Raw genomic sequence first — 18,304 nt, 5'->3', positions numbered from 1 at the left:
ATCAGTCACAGTTTGCATTTGAGGAGTACCCTCAGGCTTCTGCAGGATTCAAGCTGGTGACAGACATGACATGGTTTTGCCCTTTCCTTTGCCTTCCTGTGCTTTTTGTGCTGTTCCTTCCAATCATGCCTTTCACCTTATTCCCTTTCCGTTAACTTTTTATTTGAGCTGAATAAAGAAGAAGAAGCCTTGCTCCATAAAACAGATTTTCAGTAAATTAAAAAAAGAATGCTGACCTATATGCAGCCACTCTAGAACCTTCTTCTCTGTCTTCTTGTGACACGTTTGTCATACATGTAAATGTCATGATATGGCCCCTCCTCCCAAACGCGCGTGTGTGTGTGTGTGTGTGTGTGTGTGTGTGTGTGTGTGTGTGTGTGTGTGTGTTCGTCTGCTTGGTCACGCCCCCTCGTGTTTCTCACCTGATCCTTGTTAACGTACGTGTATATGTCTCTCTTTATCTTGTCTTATCTTATCTTATGTTTGACCCATTAGCCTGCGTGCTAATTCGTGTTATATTTATTTCCACGTGTAACATATATGTTCTTTTTGTGTACAACTCATCCCCGTATCCTGCTTGAACCTCCATCGTCACAGAAACATCGACCGCCGAAGGATGCCTGGGACGAAAGGGAAAAAAAAGAAGGAGAAGAAAGGACGTAAACGCCGTCCCACAGCCCTCGCAGGAAACCCTCCATTCTCTTGGGCACCCTGCACACCCCCACCACAGGGGAGAGTGCTGCAGGAGGATTTTGGGGGGGGCTGAGTTTGGTCCAGGGTCGGGCTCGGCGGAGTCAGTACTCTGACTGGGGTCCAGTACTCTGAGTCGGACTCTGCAGGGTTCTACGACCCCAATATGGACTACCCCGAGGGCTAAGTGGATTCTGAAAAGAAAGAGGTGTATAGTGACGTTACTCTGCGGTCGGACTTTGAGTCCGATCGTGAGGAGGACCCATCTATGAAGGTGGAGGAGGTCCTCCATAGGGACCCTCTCGCTTATAGCGACATCACAGACTCCGAGAGCCTCCAGCACCCAAGGCTCCATCTAAGGCTCCGCCCAGGGCGTGCCGCTCTGGAGTAAGCAAGCTGCCCCAGGTGACTTGCAAGGAGGTGTCGTTGCCAGAGGAAGACACTCCTCCCCCTAAGGCGAATAGCCCCAGAGCGCATGTGCCTATGCCTAAGCCTCGTAGAGGAAGACAGCAGCACCAGTTCCTGCCCCAGAAACGGGCAAAACAGCTGGTGCGCTTCCCTACATGCGTGTGCCTAAGCCAGAACACCCACCGCTACCCAGGCCGACAAAGGACAATCCTCCCCCCAGGCTGGTCACTCTCTGACCCAGCCGACGACTGGGGGACTGGCTGGGGTTTCGTCTCCTTTTCCTGGACTGTTTTCCAACCCTCTGTGTGGTATTGTTCATGTTCCTGTCTCTGTTACTGTGCCTGTCCCTGTTACACTTAATGTACCCATCACTTTGTCCCCGTTTGTGTCTGTGCCTGTCGCCGTGTGTGTGTGTTCCTGTGTCTGTTGTCCTCCTGGTCCCTGTCCTTCCCCCCGCTGTCGTGTTCGCGCCGGCCTGTGTCGGGTCGCTCGGTCCTCCAGCCTCGCCATTTGGCATTGGTCTCGGGGCCGTAGTCTGATAGGCTGGCGTACCAGGAGTCGCGCCGTTGGGGAGGGGCTCTGTCACAGTACAGCCCCTCCCCCTAAACGTGTATGTCTGTCTGTGTGTGTGTGTGTGTGTGTGTGTGTGTTCGTCTACTTGGTCACGCCCCCTCGTGTTTCTCACCTGATCCTTGTTATCGTACGTGTATATTTCTCTTGTCTTATTGTGGATGTTGTCGATGTTTGACCCATTAGCCAGAGTGCTAATTTGTGTCATGTTACGTGTGAAAATAAATATATGCTCTTGTGTGCGCAGCTCGTCCCCGCATCCTGCTTGAACCTCCATCGTTACAGTAAACCTATTTGTACATTAATTTTTGTGTGCTGTAGAAATTTTCCATTCAGTGAAAACCCAACCACTTTATTTCACTCTATAATTTAGAATAGGTCACACAGTAAACTGCAAATAAACCATGATCGTTTTTCCTGATGCTTCCAGTGAACTCTCTTAAAACATGCTCATATGGTCATAAACAGCAGCATAAAGGCATGTAAAGTGTTTACAGCTGTCTGAGATGTGTGGCCAGGGTCCCAGCTGTTTTCCTACTGAAGCTCCTCGAGCTCACTTGCATCATGAGAAAAGGCTGATGAGATGCTGGCCCTCATTTACATGTCTGCTCTTCAAAGGCCGGCTGCTATGTTTGCGCTTTTCTGATCCCAGTGAATAGGGTTAGATGATATAGAGATGCTGATAATATCAGTACACACATACCTGTGACATATGGGCCACTGCGTGTTGAAACATTACTGTGGGCTAATGTCATGTTGTTCTGAATTTGTTTGCATGTTTTGTTGTTGTTTGTGCTTGTTTTATTTCATTTCTATTACATTAACAATATATTTTAACAAGCATAGTGTAATTTTAATACTGTCAAAATGTTTGTATTTTTTTGTTTTTGTTTAGGTTTAAACCATCAGAACTTAACAAACACAATGTATAACAAAGCAAGAAAGAACATAAAAATCAAAACTGTCAGAATTTGAAGTCTGACTTCATGATGATGATAATGATAGTCAAGATTTATTTGACCTTTTCCCTTCTTTTTTTTTTAGTTAAAATAAATACTAAATACTAACTCGACACATCTGTCTCCCCCAATCACATTACTATATAAACTGGTATTTCTGTTATTCCTTGTGGTGCATTGTTTGCTTAGTGCCTTCATGCCAAGCAATTTCTAAGCGTAGCCTTTCATATGAGTAGTGATGTTACAACCTTTTTAGCCAAAAACTAATTCTGGTTATAGAGAATTCTCACAATGAGAAAATGTCTCATGTCAGTCACACACAGGCGTATGTGTTTTGAACAGTGCTGAGGATAAGAGTGCGAACCAGGTGTTGCATTCAGCTGCCCGTCAAATTCACATTCCCTTTGAGAAACCAAGCCTTCGTGTATGCGTGTTCACTGAAAACAGCACCGGGACTGAAAAGAAGAGATTCATTAAAGGTTTTATGGCTGCGTTTGTCAAGCCTATTTGTATTGAACAACACAAGTAGCATCAGCGCCATGGTTTAAAATGTTTAATTGTTAAAATGTTTAATGATTAATTTTATATATACACAGGATAGGGTGTTGAATACCCTATATGATTGGAATGTCACATAGGACCTTCCTTAATCTCATCACTTCTGGCAACCACAATATCGTGAGCTTTTCTCAAGGGTCATCAGGTAGGCACCTCCCTTCATTGGTGTTTCACTGAATCAAGTTCATGACACCTCCAGAAGGCTCAATAGTAAAGTCTGGCATCCCAGCCTCACCCTTTAAGTTCACCTTAACTTCCTGATGATAGTCAGGATAGCCAGATAATAGGAGGTCTGTAAACCCTTTAGGTAATGTATCAAATACACTGCCTGGCCAAAAGAAAAGGTCACACACTCTAATATTTCATTGGACCGCCTTTAGCTTTGATTACGGCATGCATTTGCTGTGGCATCGTTTCCACAAGCTTCTGCAATGTCACATCAATTATTTCTGTTCAGAGTTGCATTAATTTTTCCCCAAGATCTTGTATTGCTGATGGGAGATTTGGACCACTACGCAATGTCTTCTCCAGCACAACTCAAAGATTCTCAATGGGGTTCAGGTCTGGACTCTGGTGGCCAATCCATGTGTGAAAATAATGTCTCATCCTCCCTGAACTACTCTTTCACAATTTGAGCCCGATGAAACCTGGCATTGTCATCTTGGAATATGCCTGTGCTATTAGGGAAGAAAAAATCCATTGATGGAATAACCTGGTCGTTAAGTATATCCAGATAGTCAGCTGACCTCATTCTTTGGGCACATAACGTTACAGAATGTAGACCTGACCAACTGTAGCAACCCCAGATCATAGCACTGCCCCCACAGGCTTGTATGATAGGCACTAGGCATGATGGGTGCATCACTTCAGCTGCCTCTCTTCTTACCCTGATGCAACCATCACTCTAGAACAGAGTAAATCTGGACTCATTTGACCACATGACCTTCTTCCATTGTTCCAGAGTCCAATCTTTATGCTCCATAGCAAATTGAAGCCGTTTTTGCCGGTTAGCCTCACTGACAAGTGGTTTTCTTAAGGCTACACAGCTGTTTAGTCCCAATCCCTTGAGTTCCCTTCACATTGTGTGTGTGGAAATGCTCTTACTTTCACTATTAAACATATCCCTGAATTCTACTGTTGTTTTTCTATGATTTGATTTCACCACACATTTAAGTGATCGCCGATCATGATCATTCAAGATTTTTTTTCCGACCACATGCCTTCCTCGAAGATGATATTTCCCCACTGTCCTTCCACTTTTTAATAATGCATTGGACAGTTCTTAACCCGATTTGAGTAGTTTCAGCAATCTCCTTAGATGTTTTCTCTGCTTGATGCTTGCCAATAATTTGACCCTTCTGAAACAGATCAACATCTTTTCCACGACCACAGTATGTGTCTTTCAACATGGTTGTTTAGCAAATGAGAAGCTACCCATTGAATTAGTTAGGGTTAAATAACTTGTTGCCAGCTGAAACATAATTATCACCCATGCAGTAATTATCCAATGGGAGGCTCCTACCTATTTGCTTAGTTAAATCCAGGTGGTGACCTTTTTTTTGGTCAGGCAGTGTATAACAGCATAATTTATGGAATGATTGGGAATGTAGCTATTAATAAATTCTTCATATTAATTCTTCATGACCATCATTATTAAGTGACTGACTAATCAGAAGACTTCTATAATCAAACCATTTCTTGTTGAGTAAGGACAAGTTTTAAAATGTAATGCCATTTCCGAATAAAATACTTTGGTTTTGGAAGTTGGTTTTATACATTAGCAAACAGGTGAGTAACATTTTCTTGGTGAAAGAGAGAAAGTTTAACTGGCATCCTAATAAAAAAGATCAGCCATGTAATTAAACATATGGATACTTCATATACCTATATTTAATTCTTAAGGAATTTTATTCTATTGTTCTGTTTTACCTACATAATGCAAGTATAAAGCTTCATATAGAAGGGGGATGTTTGAGTTCTTCTATTTCCCTTAAAATTCAATGTAGAAAAGCCTAACGCATTAGGGTCCTGATGGCCGGACTCCTTCATTATAACATTTTCTTTAATAAAGTGTGTTTTACTCTTCCAGATTGCAAAGATCACTGCAGTAATCTTTAGGAACATCACATACTATGGAAGGATATAGTAATCCTTAATAAACCAGATTATGTTTCTTCAGTAATGTCCTTATGTGCTTATTTTATTCTTATTGCTAAGCATATGGCTATTATTTAATAATCATTCTGAATGAGGCAAGTTGGACACCAGTTTCGTGCGGTTGGGGGTCAAATGCATTAAGCCTTGAGTTAAGGTGGGTGGAAGGTCATTTGCAGAAGTGTTTATAAAGTTCAGCCATTGGCCCATCTGTTGATGGGGATTTATTAGACTTACATTTCTTAATGGCATCCTCAGTTTCAATAATATTTAGAGGTAATTCACTTATAGTTTTATGTTAACTAATTGTTTTTCCACTATTTAATAGCAAAATAATTCCTTTATAACAGAGGTTGAGGATTTGGAACCATGTAAGTGTTTGTAAAAGCTTTCACAAGACAAGGATATTTTCATTGGATCTGCTCTGATGAAACTGGTAGTTTTCAGTTTAGATAATTTGGTCATTATCTGGTGGTGTTTGAAAAAGTAACTTCATTATTGTTGCTCCTCCTCTAACTATTTACTTCTAAAATGCACATATGCTCCTTTGGCTTTTTGTGCAGACATCATCTAATTTCAGCTGAAGCTCTGTTTCACGTACTTTTCTTCTGTTAAGATATTCAGGACCTAGACTATTAAGTTCGACAATCTCAGAAATCAGATTCAGAAATCAATCTTTTTTCCCAAGAAATTGCTCCAAATTTCATCATACACTTATTAGACCAAAATTTAAAAAAGCAGTTTTACCATAATCCTTTTGGAAAGATGCTAGTAATGTTTATAATTGTTCTGTAATAAAGCTTTCTTGTTTATCTTGCTTTCTTGTTATGTAGAAGTGATTTGTTAAGCTTCTAGTAACTTGTTTGTTTGTTTTGTCTGGAAGGAAGTTGGCATGTGTAATACTAAGGTAATTTGTGTTCTGATAAAGTTGCTGAGATCTGAGACCAACCAGAAATCTACTCTGGATTGAAACTGATCATCCAAGTAAATTTAACGCAATGAGTATTATTTAGCCTGCAAGCATCTAATATATACACAAAATCTGTGAAAATGAGACTAGTATTTACATCATATTCCAACACATCTATCAACACTGTCTTCCATTGTTAGATTTAATCTCCACCCAAGATTATCATATTTGGGAAAAGGTGTGATGGGTGATGTATTTTGTCAGGTAGTATTATGAGAATGTTTATATCTGAAGAACTTGTTACTTAACGATGATTAAAATCTTGTATTTTGAACTGAGAGATTAGCACTTAAATGTGCGAATTTTAGCATTAGTTACTTGCAAAATAAATGCAGCATGAATGAGGCAATAATGCCTGAAAGAAAGAAAATAATAAAAACAGTTGTGTGTTAAGAAAGATAAGTCTGTTCACAGAATAAGAAGTAAAGGAAATAAAACTTGTCAAGAAAATAAAAACTTCAATTAGAACTGAAGAGGAAGAGGAACATAGCCTACAAAGCAAGATATAGTAGTAGCTAGAAATGTGCGTTAATCATCACAAAAAAGCAATACTTAAGCGTTCAGTCATGAGTTTTTCAGGCTGGAAACTGAGTCTCCTTTATGTCAGTGAAAGCCCCTCTTCCAGTGAAGTTCTTCATTTTCTGCTTTCTTTCCTAGGCTGTGGCCATAAGTAGTTGGGTCTTGCTCGGTCCTCTGGCCCAGGAATCTCCTTGAACCTCCTCCTGTACCTTACATCCTATAACTTAAGTGCACCTTAAGTTTTTTGATGGATGGGCTATTCGTTGGAGTACCTTGTAGTGAAACAGTCTCTGAGTTCATGGTTTTAGTTTTGATTTCATTGCTCAGTGCCATGCTAGCTTTCATATCATGTATGGACTGGCTATTGAATAGACTACCAGTGCAGATTAATTGTTCATATTTTGCATAGCTCGGTCACAAATGATCAAAATCGCTGCTGCGTCAGTGGAGAAAGGTCTGTTGTAAAACTTACATTATGCCACAATCTTCAGAATCTTTTGTAGTGTGTTTCCTGAGCAGTGACATTGGCAGACTGGCACAGGGGAAGTGAGGACAAATGTATCAGAGTTTATCAGACGCTGGAATGGAGAGGATATCTGACAAAACATAGATCAGATAAACAGCGCACAAAATACCGGCAGACATGACATCATTCAAACTCCCAGTGTTGTTTCGTCGGCTTGGTCACAGGAAGCTGCAGTGTAGGGCCAGTGTGGGTGTGCAGCATGACTGGTCTTCAATCTTCCGAAGTTCACACGTTACTCCACTGCTGCGCTCCCTTCATTGGCTCCCTGTAGCTGCACGCATCAGATTTAAAACCTTGATGCTTGCCTACAAAGCCAAAAATGGACCAGCCCCTTCATACATGAGGTCAATGGTCAAAACCCGATCTGTACCTCGAGTACTTCGAACCTCAAGTACGGCTCGGCATGAAATACCGTGCTTCAGGTCTCGTGGACGACAAGCATCAAGACTATTTTCTGTCCTGGCTCCAAGATGGTGGAATGAACTCCCACTTGCTGTCCGGACAGCAGAGTCCCTTGCAGTCTTCAAACGCAGACTGAAGACCAATCTATTTACAGAATATTTAAAGGACAACTGACACTGCTCCCTTATTGACTGACTAATTTATTACTTATTGTAGGGCATTATTTATGCTTTTTAACAAACTCTAGCACTTATTGTTTATAGCACTTATCATTGTTTAAGATAGACCATATGTATTTTGCACTTCTAGGTATCAGCATTCATCCCTGTATTCTACAGTATTCTAGTTCATTGGTATGTTTAATTCTAACCTACTATACTGTACTTGGATATATTCTATGAGTAAATGACAAAGCACTTTTGTAAGTCGCTCTGGATAAGAGCGTCTGCTAAATGCCAAAAATGTAAATGTAAATGTGCGTCTACTCACTTGAGACTACCAATCACAGTATGACTTCTCAAAACAAATACAACCTTTTGCACTTTTGTATGGAAAGAATGGAAGTGTCCTTGCATTTAGAAGCTGGAGAAAGGTGGGAGGAGAAAGAAAAAGAAACACTCAGAAATGTGATGAAGACTGGACTGGATCCATTCCAGATCTCTCTCTCCCTGTCCCTCTCTCGCACACATGTACACACAAACATGCTTTCTCACACACACACTTTCTTTCTATCTCACACACATAAGAACATACATACAGTTACTCTCTCACACAAGCTTGTCTCTCTTTTCTCTCACCCTCTCTCATGTACTCTTGTTCTCAGCGTCTTGTCTGCAATATGGTTCTCATTGTCTGTCATGGTGCCTCCCTTTGCTTGGTTTGCAGATTCCTTTTAGAAAAAAACACCAAGATGCAATATAATCCTTCCATTTTTTTCTGCTGTTAGATGGTGGAAGGGCCCTCTGGACTGAACTTTTGCGCATAAATAAAAGGTGTTGATTTTTTTTTCACGGCGCTTCGCAGTCCTCCAGTTTCACTGGCGCCACTGTGGTTGGATAAAGGACAGTAACTCAAGCTGCACACTGAGTGATACCATTAAGCTTCTCATTCAGTTTTTACAGGAACCAACTTGATGCTTACCGGCTCTGCAAAATGTTTCCCATTCTTCTGAACATCTCCCATGGGCTTCTCTGAAGTCCAGCTCGTCATTCCGCAACTCGTCACACTGACAGCAAGTGGGGCTGTTTTTCAGTGGATGCCGTCTCCACGGTGATGTCACTATTCTGATCTGAAGCTGAAGGAGTTATTTTTCGTATTTTGTATAACTTCTTACCTGGTTCCAACATTCCGCCTCCGTTCTGCTCTCCCTGCCAGTGGGGAAATGGGGGTTTCGTTTTATGACGTCCCCCTGTTTTTCTTTGTCTAATATTGTCAGAATAATGTACATGTGTCTTCATTTACTGAATAGTAGTAGCACATGCTTAATTTTCCTTTGGTCTCAACATCAGAAAGCAGTCCATCACCATAGTGCAGTGTGTGTTGGTGTTCATTTAAAGGCCCCTATCATGGAAAATGGAATTTCCTTCACTTTATTGAAATAAACACTTTTGAAGATATGTAAATGCTGTTAAAGTTTCAAAACACATCACTCACCCCCGCCCCAGTCCATACAGTCCATACAGTCCATACGTTCTATATATGGACCAGTTTTGAAACATTTGAAATGTTTTTCTGATGTCATGAGAACAAGCTCAATTACATATTGCCGCCAATGCAGCGTGCAGCAATGTAGCCCCGCCCACTTACATTGCAGTTCTCAGGTGCGTTTCGGCTCTGAGTGCTTTTTGAATGCGCTCAATGAATGAGGCACAGTACATGGCAACCAATCAGAACCGAGCTCATTTATCTCATTTCCATTTTAAAGGCACATAACAGGAACAGTCTATTTAATTCAAGGGGATAAATAGAGGTTGCAAAATGGTTGTGTAAAAAAAACCTTAAGACTGTTTGTGAAACCCGAAGCCACACAAACATTGTAAGTGGACATCAAGGAACAATATAAAATAAAGAACAATGTAGGATATGGGCCCTTTACGTAGATTGTCAAATTTGCATGTAGCTTTGTTTTGGGGATCAAAGCCAGGATGCAATGAGCAGAACATGCATGTGCCTAGCCGCTACACTCTGCAGGATCCCCCGGGAGCAGAGCCCCTTCTGATAAGGCTGATCAGGCCTGCCATCGAGCTGTTACACAGACGTGAAAAGGGAATGAGGGACTGGGCTCTGTCCCCTGCAGACGCGATGCTCAGCAGTGCTCAGCCTTAGCTGGGCTCTTGCTTCATTCTATGGGCTTGATCAACATGCGCACAGATTTCATGGAGTAGAAGCCTCCCCCGTAGTCGGCCCAGAAGACGCCGTCCTGGAATTTGCTGCGGTAGACTCCACCTGAGTACCACACGCCGTTCAGGTTGGTCTGCCCACACGCATTGTACCACCAGCCACCCTTGTGGAAATGGGCACAGTTACCTAGAAGAGTGAGACAGTCCGGTAGAGGGAGAGAGACAGGGTGAAAGAGGAAGCAAGACAAAAATTATTATAGACAAAAGTAATGTTTCATTTACTTTTGGTGTTTTGAGTGAGGCTTATGGTTTTCACATATATGACCTTATGTCCTGACAAGGTATAAAAAAACAAATATGTGCAAATGAATGAATGAGGGAGAGAGAGAGAGAGAGATTTAGCCATTAATAACCTGAAAAGGCATCTTTGTCACGATCTAGGGTGGTGAACTGTTTGCCATTGTGACTGGTTAGTGAGTCCCCAGCGTTCCCCTGGTAGGTGCCCAGACGCAAGCGGTACGACTCGGACTCGGGCTCCAGGTGGAAGCTGCTGTATGCCGCATACACCTTCTTCTCCATCCAATCCTGCAGCTCCACCAGCAGCTTGTAGTCTCCCTGCCTGCCGAGGTTGTAAATGTTCTCCAGCCCTAGCCAGTGCTCTCCATCTATGTTGCCGAAGCCTTTCTGGAAGAAAACGTAAAGGAAGGGGGGGTTATTTTTTTAATGGTGCTGTGTTACACAGGCCTGGGACTGAACCGGAAGCCCTGTACTGTTGAGCAGGGCTGACTGGCTTTTTGTGAACCTCCATGCTCATGTGTTTGAATAGTTTGAACAGTTCTCTGGCACATGAACAATGCAATGGGGGAAAGTGCACACATAATGAAGTAGCATGGGCTTTCTCCTTAATCGCTGAGTTGCTACTTCTTACTTTAAAGCAGAAACCCATCTTGAAAAATGCTGGCACCTCAGTCTACTTGAGTTGCCTTTCTACCGCTAACAAATCTTGGAGCGTGTTTGTCCTGCTCATGTCCATGTTGCATAAGTGGGCTCAGCTTCTGACCAGTACCCTCCGCTGACGACACAGAAGCAACTCAGATGTATTGATTCCAAACAAGTTTTTCCATTAGCATTTGGGAAGGGGAAAAATAACTTTCTAGCGGCCTCTTCCCTTGCTGTTTGCCTTCGAGGCAGGCCAAAAGAGTTGCGAGCTGTCAGTGTTGGGTAGAATAATGAAGCGCCAGTTTCCTGGCAGAGACCAGCCAAACACTCAATCACACAGGTCACTTTAGATAACATCCATCTTGTCCTCACAGTGTGGTGTACCAGCTAAAATGCAACCACCAACTGGAAAAAAAACACACCACAGTGTGTGTTTCATCACAGTGTGTGTCTTCCCCTGTGTCTTTTCTTTGGGGAGTGAATCTCAGCTCTGTCTCTTTAGAATAATGAAATGTATAAATTTATGTGTACAAAGACACTGGAATTTTGCACAGCAAATTTTTATGAGTGTGTTATTTGGCAGTGCGGACAACATTCTCTGACTGAATTCCCAAATGCATCTATTTATACTCTTGACACCGATTCAGATATCTTAGCAATGAGATCTTTTAAGTCAGATCAAGATAATTACTTCACTGGCTTCAGCAGCTTTTCTCTCACTCCTCTTGGTGATGTATGTATGGGGCTTTTAATATGTGATTTCCTACCACTGAATGTTGGCATAACAGGGAGGATGGGAATGACCTGGTAGAGGTCTGATTGTAAAGTCATGAAGTGACTTAGGTAAGCGGTATTGGTAACGGATTGCATGAGCAGAGTAAAAATGAACCTTTATTTACTACCATCCTACTCCCCAGGTGTGCCAACCTGGAGGTTTGTTTGTCAAGTTTTGTGCAACCTACACACTTTGTTGTTGTTTAGTTTGATTCCAAATAGAGGTTTTATAGTATACATACCAATAGAAAATCAATGATTACATTTACATATGAAATTGAAATCAAAATAAAATAATGCATTTTGACATTGTTTGCCCTATGCTCTACACTTGACTCTTTACACCTCCTAAACCTGATACACTTTATTGTCTCGTCCTACTATGGATGACCAAACATACTGATCACTCTTTGGGAGATTTCCAATTGACCTTATAATTTTCCCAGTTTCGGAAGAAGTTGACAGAGCCGTCTTTCCTCCTCTGGATCACGGTCCAGCCTCCTCCATCCATGTCATGCTCACACCACGCCTGCATCGGCCTTTCACTGTCATTGGGTTTCAGCAGGTACATGCCGCTGGTGCCATGACCTGCCTGCATTGCATGGAAGCAGTCGAGGAAAGGACCTCAAAAAAATAAGGACAGCAGAAAGTAAATGTACAGAACTATGCACATTTGAAAGAAATCGCACATTTTTAAAACAATAGCTTATTTCCAATGAAAGGTAGTTCCAAACTTTCTTATTGGTACTTATATCTAGGAGGTAAGAGTGCTGAGAGAAATGTTTTAACAGTCAAAGGAGAAGAATAGCGGAAATGTATATAATAAAAACAAACCCATATTTCAACATTTTAAAAACTGCTGAATGGTTAGTGAAATACCTGGCAAGGTGAAACAGTGTGAATATCACATACTTCGCAGTCAGTTGAACCAAGAAATGCAAGACCTTGTAATCAAATATGTAATCAAAAAATGTACAAGCTATGTTTTCTTTTTAGGTGTAAAGTAGTTGACGTGCAAGAACTGGAATAGTGAAAGAAAGATGTTGATTTTTCTACCGATGCCAAAATATTCTTTAAAGCAGAGTCTGTTAATTGTATATATTACTTACAGATAAGACTATCATTAGTTTAACTTTCTTTACAAGGGCTTTTTGGCATTTTTATGACTGCATCTGCTGAAATGCTGCATTCTCACGAGTTCAGCTAACATGCTAACAGTGAGTATGCACTCCACCAGGCTGCTGAGGAGATCACTAAGTCAGGAGCTCCCACACATGTTGAATTCATTACTCTAGTCTTTGTTATTTCTCTCATACCTTCCGAGCTGAAGTTGCTGGTGGTTGGCTGCTTGGCTTCTAGGGTGCTCCCGGTGGGCGCTGGGCCCGCTCGCGAGCCTCTGTCCCTGGGGAAAGCCCGGCTGTGTTCCATATGGATCTCATTGGAGAAGCGGGGCACATGCACAGGGATGTTCTCGGGGACCACCTGGACAAGTGGTGGGGGCAGCGGTTCCTGCCTGCCATGGCCATACACGTGCAGACACTTCTCCTCCAAGGCGCCGATCAGGACTGATTGGTTGTTGACGACACCGGCAAGAGCAGCGAAGCGTGCCTCGAGGTCCCGGTAACGGGAGGAGAGGCGCAGCGCTTCGGCTGTGACGTTGAGGACGCGTGCCTCCAGCTGCGCCAGCTCCAGCGAGTTGTCACGCTTGCGGATGATCTCGTGCAGTAGCTGCATGTACAGCTGCGTCACGCGCGAGTTCATGTTGCGTGACTCTTTGCGCAGGAGTTTCATCTCGTTCACCAGGTTGCCGTCCACGTCCACCACCATGCGCAGCGTCTCCATCTCCCGCCGCTGCTTGGACAGCAGCTCCCGCACATCTGCTATGTCCATCCGTGTCACACGCTCCTTGTCCGGCAGCGAGGACCCGCGGCTTGCGCAGATGGGTCCCGTGATCTTCTGCTCAGGGACCAGGAATGTATACGAGCACCTCTTAGGAAGGTCGTCGGCACTGTGGTCATCAAAGCCCCTCCGCCGGCGGGACAGGCCGGCGCTCCGGCCGCATGTCCAGGCGCAGAAGAGAGCGCACAGGCCCCAGGCCACGGTCCCCATGGCAACACGCACAGCTGCCAGTGACAGAATGCTCCGGCACAGTCACCTTAAACGGAACAGACCACACACACGCACACATGCATAATACACACATGCACAAACACAAACACACCACTCAGCAGAGCCCCTCCTCACATTGTCACGCATCGGTGATATTCTCGTTCCTCAGGATTCAGGTGGTTTCACTACCAAGAAGCTTCTGCACTGAAACAGAACCATGGTGGGGCCACGGCATACCAACAGTCTGCGGTCACATCCTGAAGGTGCCCCCTCCCACATGGAGAACCCCAACCTCAGGGTATCACATCTCCTGCCAGAGTGACTGTGGTTTAGGGCTTTCACGTGCAACTCACGCAAGATACGGACTTTTTGGGAGATGGACGAGAATGGCCAACGACTGATCTGCTCACAGTGAAATCCTTTAATGTGGATAAGAAGTGCAGTTGCTGGTTTTCATTTGAGAACAAACTGCTTGACCCATGCGTTTCCATGTTCCATTACAGAGAGATGGGCAGCAGTTTAAACATTATTCAAAGTAGGTAAAAGTGGGGTAGGTGTCATTGAATTTCCTACAGGGTCTCCCATAACCCAGATTTGTCTCAGTTTTACTTCTTTCTCTATCTGTCTATTGTTTCTTGAAATGGGGACATTTGGAAGATGCGTGTTTTCTCAAGTGGAAATAAGTTGCAGGCATATAGCTATGAGTAATGCATGTGTGAGTTTGTCCAGCCTATTTTTGGGGATCCAGGATCACAAACTAAAGTGCTCGTGAAGGTTCAATGAAAGACACCTGGCTGAGCCAAAAGCTACTTTCTCCCACTCTCTTTTTTCCATGAGCAGACCTGGCAAAGTCTTGACAGTGCTTCGTTAAAAAAAACGAATGAGGCGAACATAACTCGCCAAATCCCAATTCAGGGTTGTGTGTAGCACATTAGGAAAATTGCTGTAATTACCTGTGACATACACTGAGATTGGCCATGTGTCGCAAAATTAGCTGTGCGGATAGTAAAGTTCAGAAGCGCACACGCACATGTGTATCTAAACTACATGTGGAAATAAGAGACAGTTACATGCATATAAACAACCAGACCAAAAAAAAAGAGAACTAAAATGAGCATTGAAGTGAGCAGTGTTTTTAAGCAGTCCAGACCATTGAGGTGTCTGAAAAGCTATGATGGGAAAGACTTTAGTACATTTTCCAAGCCAAGATCATTGCTGCAGAGAAACTCCTCTCTTCATCATTGTCAAAAACAGAGACAAAGGAAAGTAGGTTGGCTCTGTTATCGTTAGGAGACAAGGAAAATACATCATGTTCTCTTTTGAACTTACTCAACTTTCAGGCTAGTCAAAACCTTTCTTTTTCTATTAATCTTGGTATCAAAAGGTATCAAAATCCAATTTTTAAAAACTTGTGAACTATTTTAAAAAAGTTTACAGACAGATTTCAGCTACAGACAGCTGCTTTCAGATACTTTCAGTTATAGACAGTTACTTTCTATGAGATCTATGATGACGTTCATAAACCATCACATTACAAACTAGCATTGTATTACTGGTGGAATACCAAAAGCGTATTTGTTTTAATAATACGATGTGAAAGCTAAGATAAGTTTATTTGGGGAGGGGGGCGGCATTAGACTGGCAGTAGTCTAAACAAGTCCCAGCTGTCTTGGATTCTGCAAAATGTCTGGGTTCTGTACCACTGAGAAGAGGCAGATGCTGATAGCTTGTTCATGAATCAAGGTAGAAAGCTGTAAATGCTGGAGTCATCACATCTCTGTGGCAGACTTGTGTTCACTAGAAATAAATGAAGGACTTGTGTTTGAAACATGACCCCCTTCTCCAGCTGGCTGGGCCTCTGTTTCTGCAGGTCATTTTGCTGATGAAGTTGATGTAGTTGTCCGGCAGCGATGTAGTTTTCACTGACAAAGTTTTCACTGACAAAAAAGGTCTGTGAGAACTTTGTCAGTTTTTTGCGTATTTCTAAAAATATTGGATAAACTGTCAAAGTCTTACTCTGTTCTTCATTTGATTATTTGAACAGATTTCCCAGTTGACTGTAACTAATCCCAAATTTTATTATCTGTTTTATTAATTTTGTAAATTGGGTCTGGCAACACTGGCAGTTGACCCTGTTAATTAAATACATTTAAGTCATACAGTGGTTTGAAGATCAATTTGAAATGACTTACTTGGGTTTTCCTTTATAAAACATAGAAAAACATAGAAAAACAGAGTTAATCGGTACACCACTCACAGCATTATAAAACACCATAGGTTTTGTGGTTGTTATTCTTTCCAAGTGTATAGTGTATAGTGCAGAGGAGGACCAATAGCTTAAATAGCATTGCTCTGTTGTGTGAGTTCTTCTGTGGTTTCACTTGAACTGGATTATAAAGGAGTAGCATCCATTCTCTCAGTGCTAAATAAGACCTATTAGTCTACTGCTCTAGAGGGAGGAACAGGGTAGAAAGAATGATGGAGAGAAGTCCCAGAGGAAGAGGAGAGAGAGAGAGAAAGAGAAGAGAGGGAAACGGTAGGAAATCCAACATGAGGTGTAGCCCACTCTTCATAAACAGCATATGGCACTTCCACAGAACCACCCCAGTATTAATGAGGGGTAGCAGAACCCTTCCAGTATTAATCAGGGGTAGCAGAACCACTCCAGTATTAATGAGAGCTAGCAGAACCACTCCAGTATTAATCAGGGGTAGCAGAACCACTCCAGTATTAATCAGGGGTAGCAGAACTACTCCAGTATTAATCAGGGGTAGCAGAACACTTCTAGTATTAATCAGGGGTAGCAGAACCACTCCAGTATTAATGAGAGCTAACAGAACTACTCCAGTATTGATGAGAGCTAGCAGAACCACTCCAGTATTGATGAGAGCTAGCAGAACATTCCTCCAAGGAAGAACGCTGTTTGTGAGAGGGGGACACACACAGCATGTAAATCCATTGCCCAAAGCTCTCCAACCCAAGAACTGTGCAAGAGTGACAGTTTCCAGCCCAGATGTTCACTCCTTCATGGATCCTCACAGATACTCCCTAACAGCAGGATGTCTAACATAAACAGGACAATAGGAGTAGCTTGTACTAAAAGTGTAAAAGCAGAATGCAAAAATAACAGCCTGTTTTGTATATAGTCAGAATATATGCAGTGTGGACGTCAGCCATCAGCCACACTGTTTTTGATGTGGTCCAGAAGTTAAATGAAGCAGTACTGGCAGTCAAGCGATATTCCTGCTGCATGGAATGCCACAGTGTAGACAAAATGACAACAAAACAATGCACACCAGGAAAGGACCCACTCAAGCCTTGCTCTTGTAAGGTGGGTGCATAGCCCTGTTGGGTAATTATCCTGTTCCCACTTTTCATTCTCATATTTGAACATTAAAGGGGCAGTTGAGAGTGAATGAGGGGCAGTTGTAACTGCCTCCCCTACTCTGGTCACCCAGACCAGGTTCTGTCCTCTCTGCTGCTGACCACAGTCTCACTGGACAGGAATGGCCACAATGACCTTCACTTCTCCCCTCTTACCATTCACCTCCAGAGGTGGTGAAGAGCTCCACGACATAAAGCTTATTTTTAATGAGAGAAAAAGAGAGTGGAGAGGAAAGGAGAAGAGAGAGGGAGAGAGCGGGAGAGAAAGAGAGAGAAAGAGAGATTAGTAGTGACAGGCTGCAGGGCGTATCTGTACTCTCTGCACTGCTTTTTTTGTGAGGTGTTGTCAATGTTTCACTGGAGAAATTCTGTATCTAACAACATTTACACCTTTAATCTCCTCCCAGGTGAAATTTAATCACAAGTGCAGAAACCAATATCTGATAATCCATGTTTAGGAGTGTCAACATTGGTTTATTAATGGATGAATCTATTAATTTATCTGGACAGTGTGTAGTTTGACAAGTACAGAGGTGCCAGTATTTGTGGTGTCCCTCAGAGCAGGACTGCTAAACCTGGCTGGGTTCCCTGCTTTGTCAACAAGGTTTGGCTTTTTTTTAATGATCCTCAATAGAATAGAATAGAATAGAATAGAAATACCTTCTGAATGTAAAAAGGCTACTTTAATTTTTCTCTGGTCCAGGCAGATAGTCCCACTGACAAACCCTGATTTCTTGAGACTGGCATGTCTCTGTGCACCTGAGAATAATGTGGAGTGATGATTTATGGTTCCCACATTTACATTCTCTTACATATATAGATAATATGTCAAGGAGGACAGGCTTTTTTGTAGAAACATAATCTCCTGGACGATATTTGAGATATTTCACAACACCGAGCGTCTCTTCCATTTCAGTTTAACGTGCACATTGATTGTTTTAACCAAATCCATTGTGTTTGAATAATCTATTTTACTGCATGTCACTTTGAGTTTTGCAAAACA

The 18,304-nt window shown here is 42.5% G+C and overlaps 1 protein-coding gene across 1 annotated transcript in view; it reads right to left on the bottom strand.

Annotated features, from left to right (window-relative positions):
• Positions 1-9,319: 9,319 nt before the first annotated feature.
• The window catches only part of angptl1b (angiopoietin-like 1b), a 9,640-nt gene continuing 655 nt past the window's right edge, over positions 9,320-18,304 (bottom strand). Inside the window, exons 2-5 of the mRNA XM_027019034.2 lie at positions 13,125-13,963; positions 12,239-12,432; positions 10,509-10,779; positions 9,320-10,282 (exon numbers count right to left, since the gene is read on the bottom strand). Coding sequence (XP_026874835.2) covers positions 10,095-10,282; positions 10,509-10,779; positions 12,239-12,432; positions 13,125-13,917 — 1,446 coding nt within the window. The 5' untranslated portion in view covers positions 13,918-13,963 and the 3' untranslated portion in view covers positions 9,320-10,094. The remainder of the gene's footprint in view (positions 10,283-10,508; positions 10,780-12,238; positions 12,433-13,124; positions 13,964-18,304) is intronic.

This window comes from Electrophorus electricus, chromosome 19, assembly GCF_013358815.1.
Source record: "Electrophorus electricus isolate fEleEle1 chromosome 19, fEleEle1.pri, whole genome shotgun sequence".
Taxonomy (NCBI): domain Eukaryota; kingdom Metazoa; phylum Chordata; class Actinopteri; order Gymnotiformes; family Gymnotidae; genus Electrophorus; species Electrophorus electricus.
The sequence above is the reverse complement of the archived record's forward strand: the minus strand, read 5'-3'. Positions and strand labels throughout refer to the sequence as shown.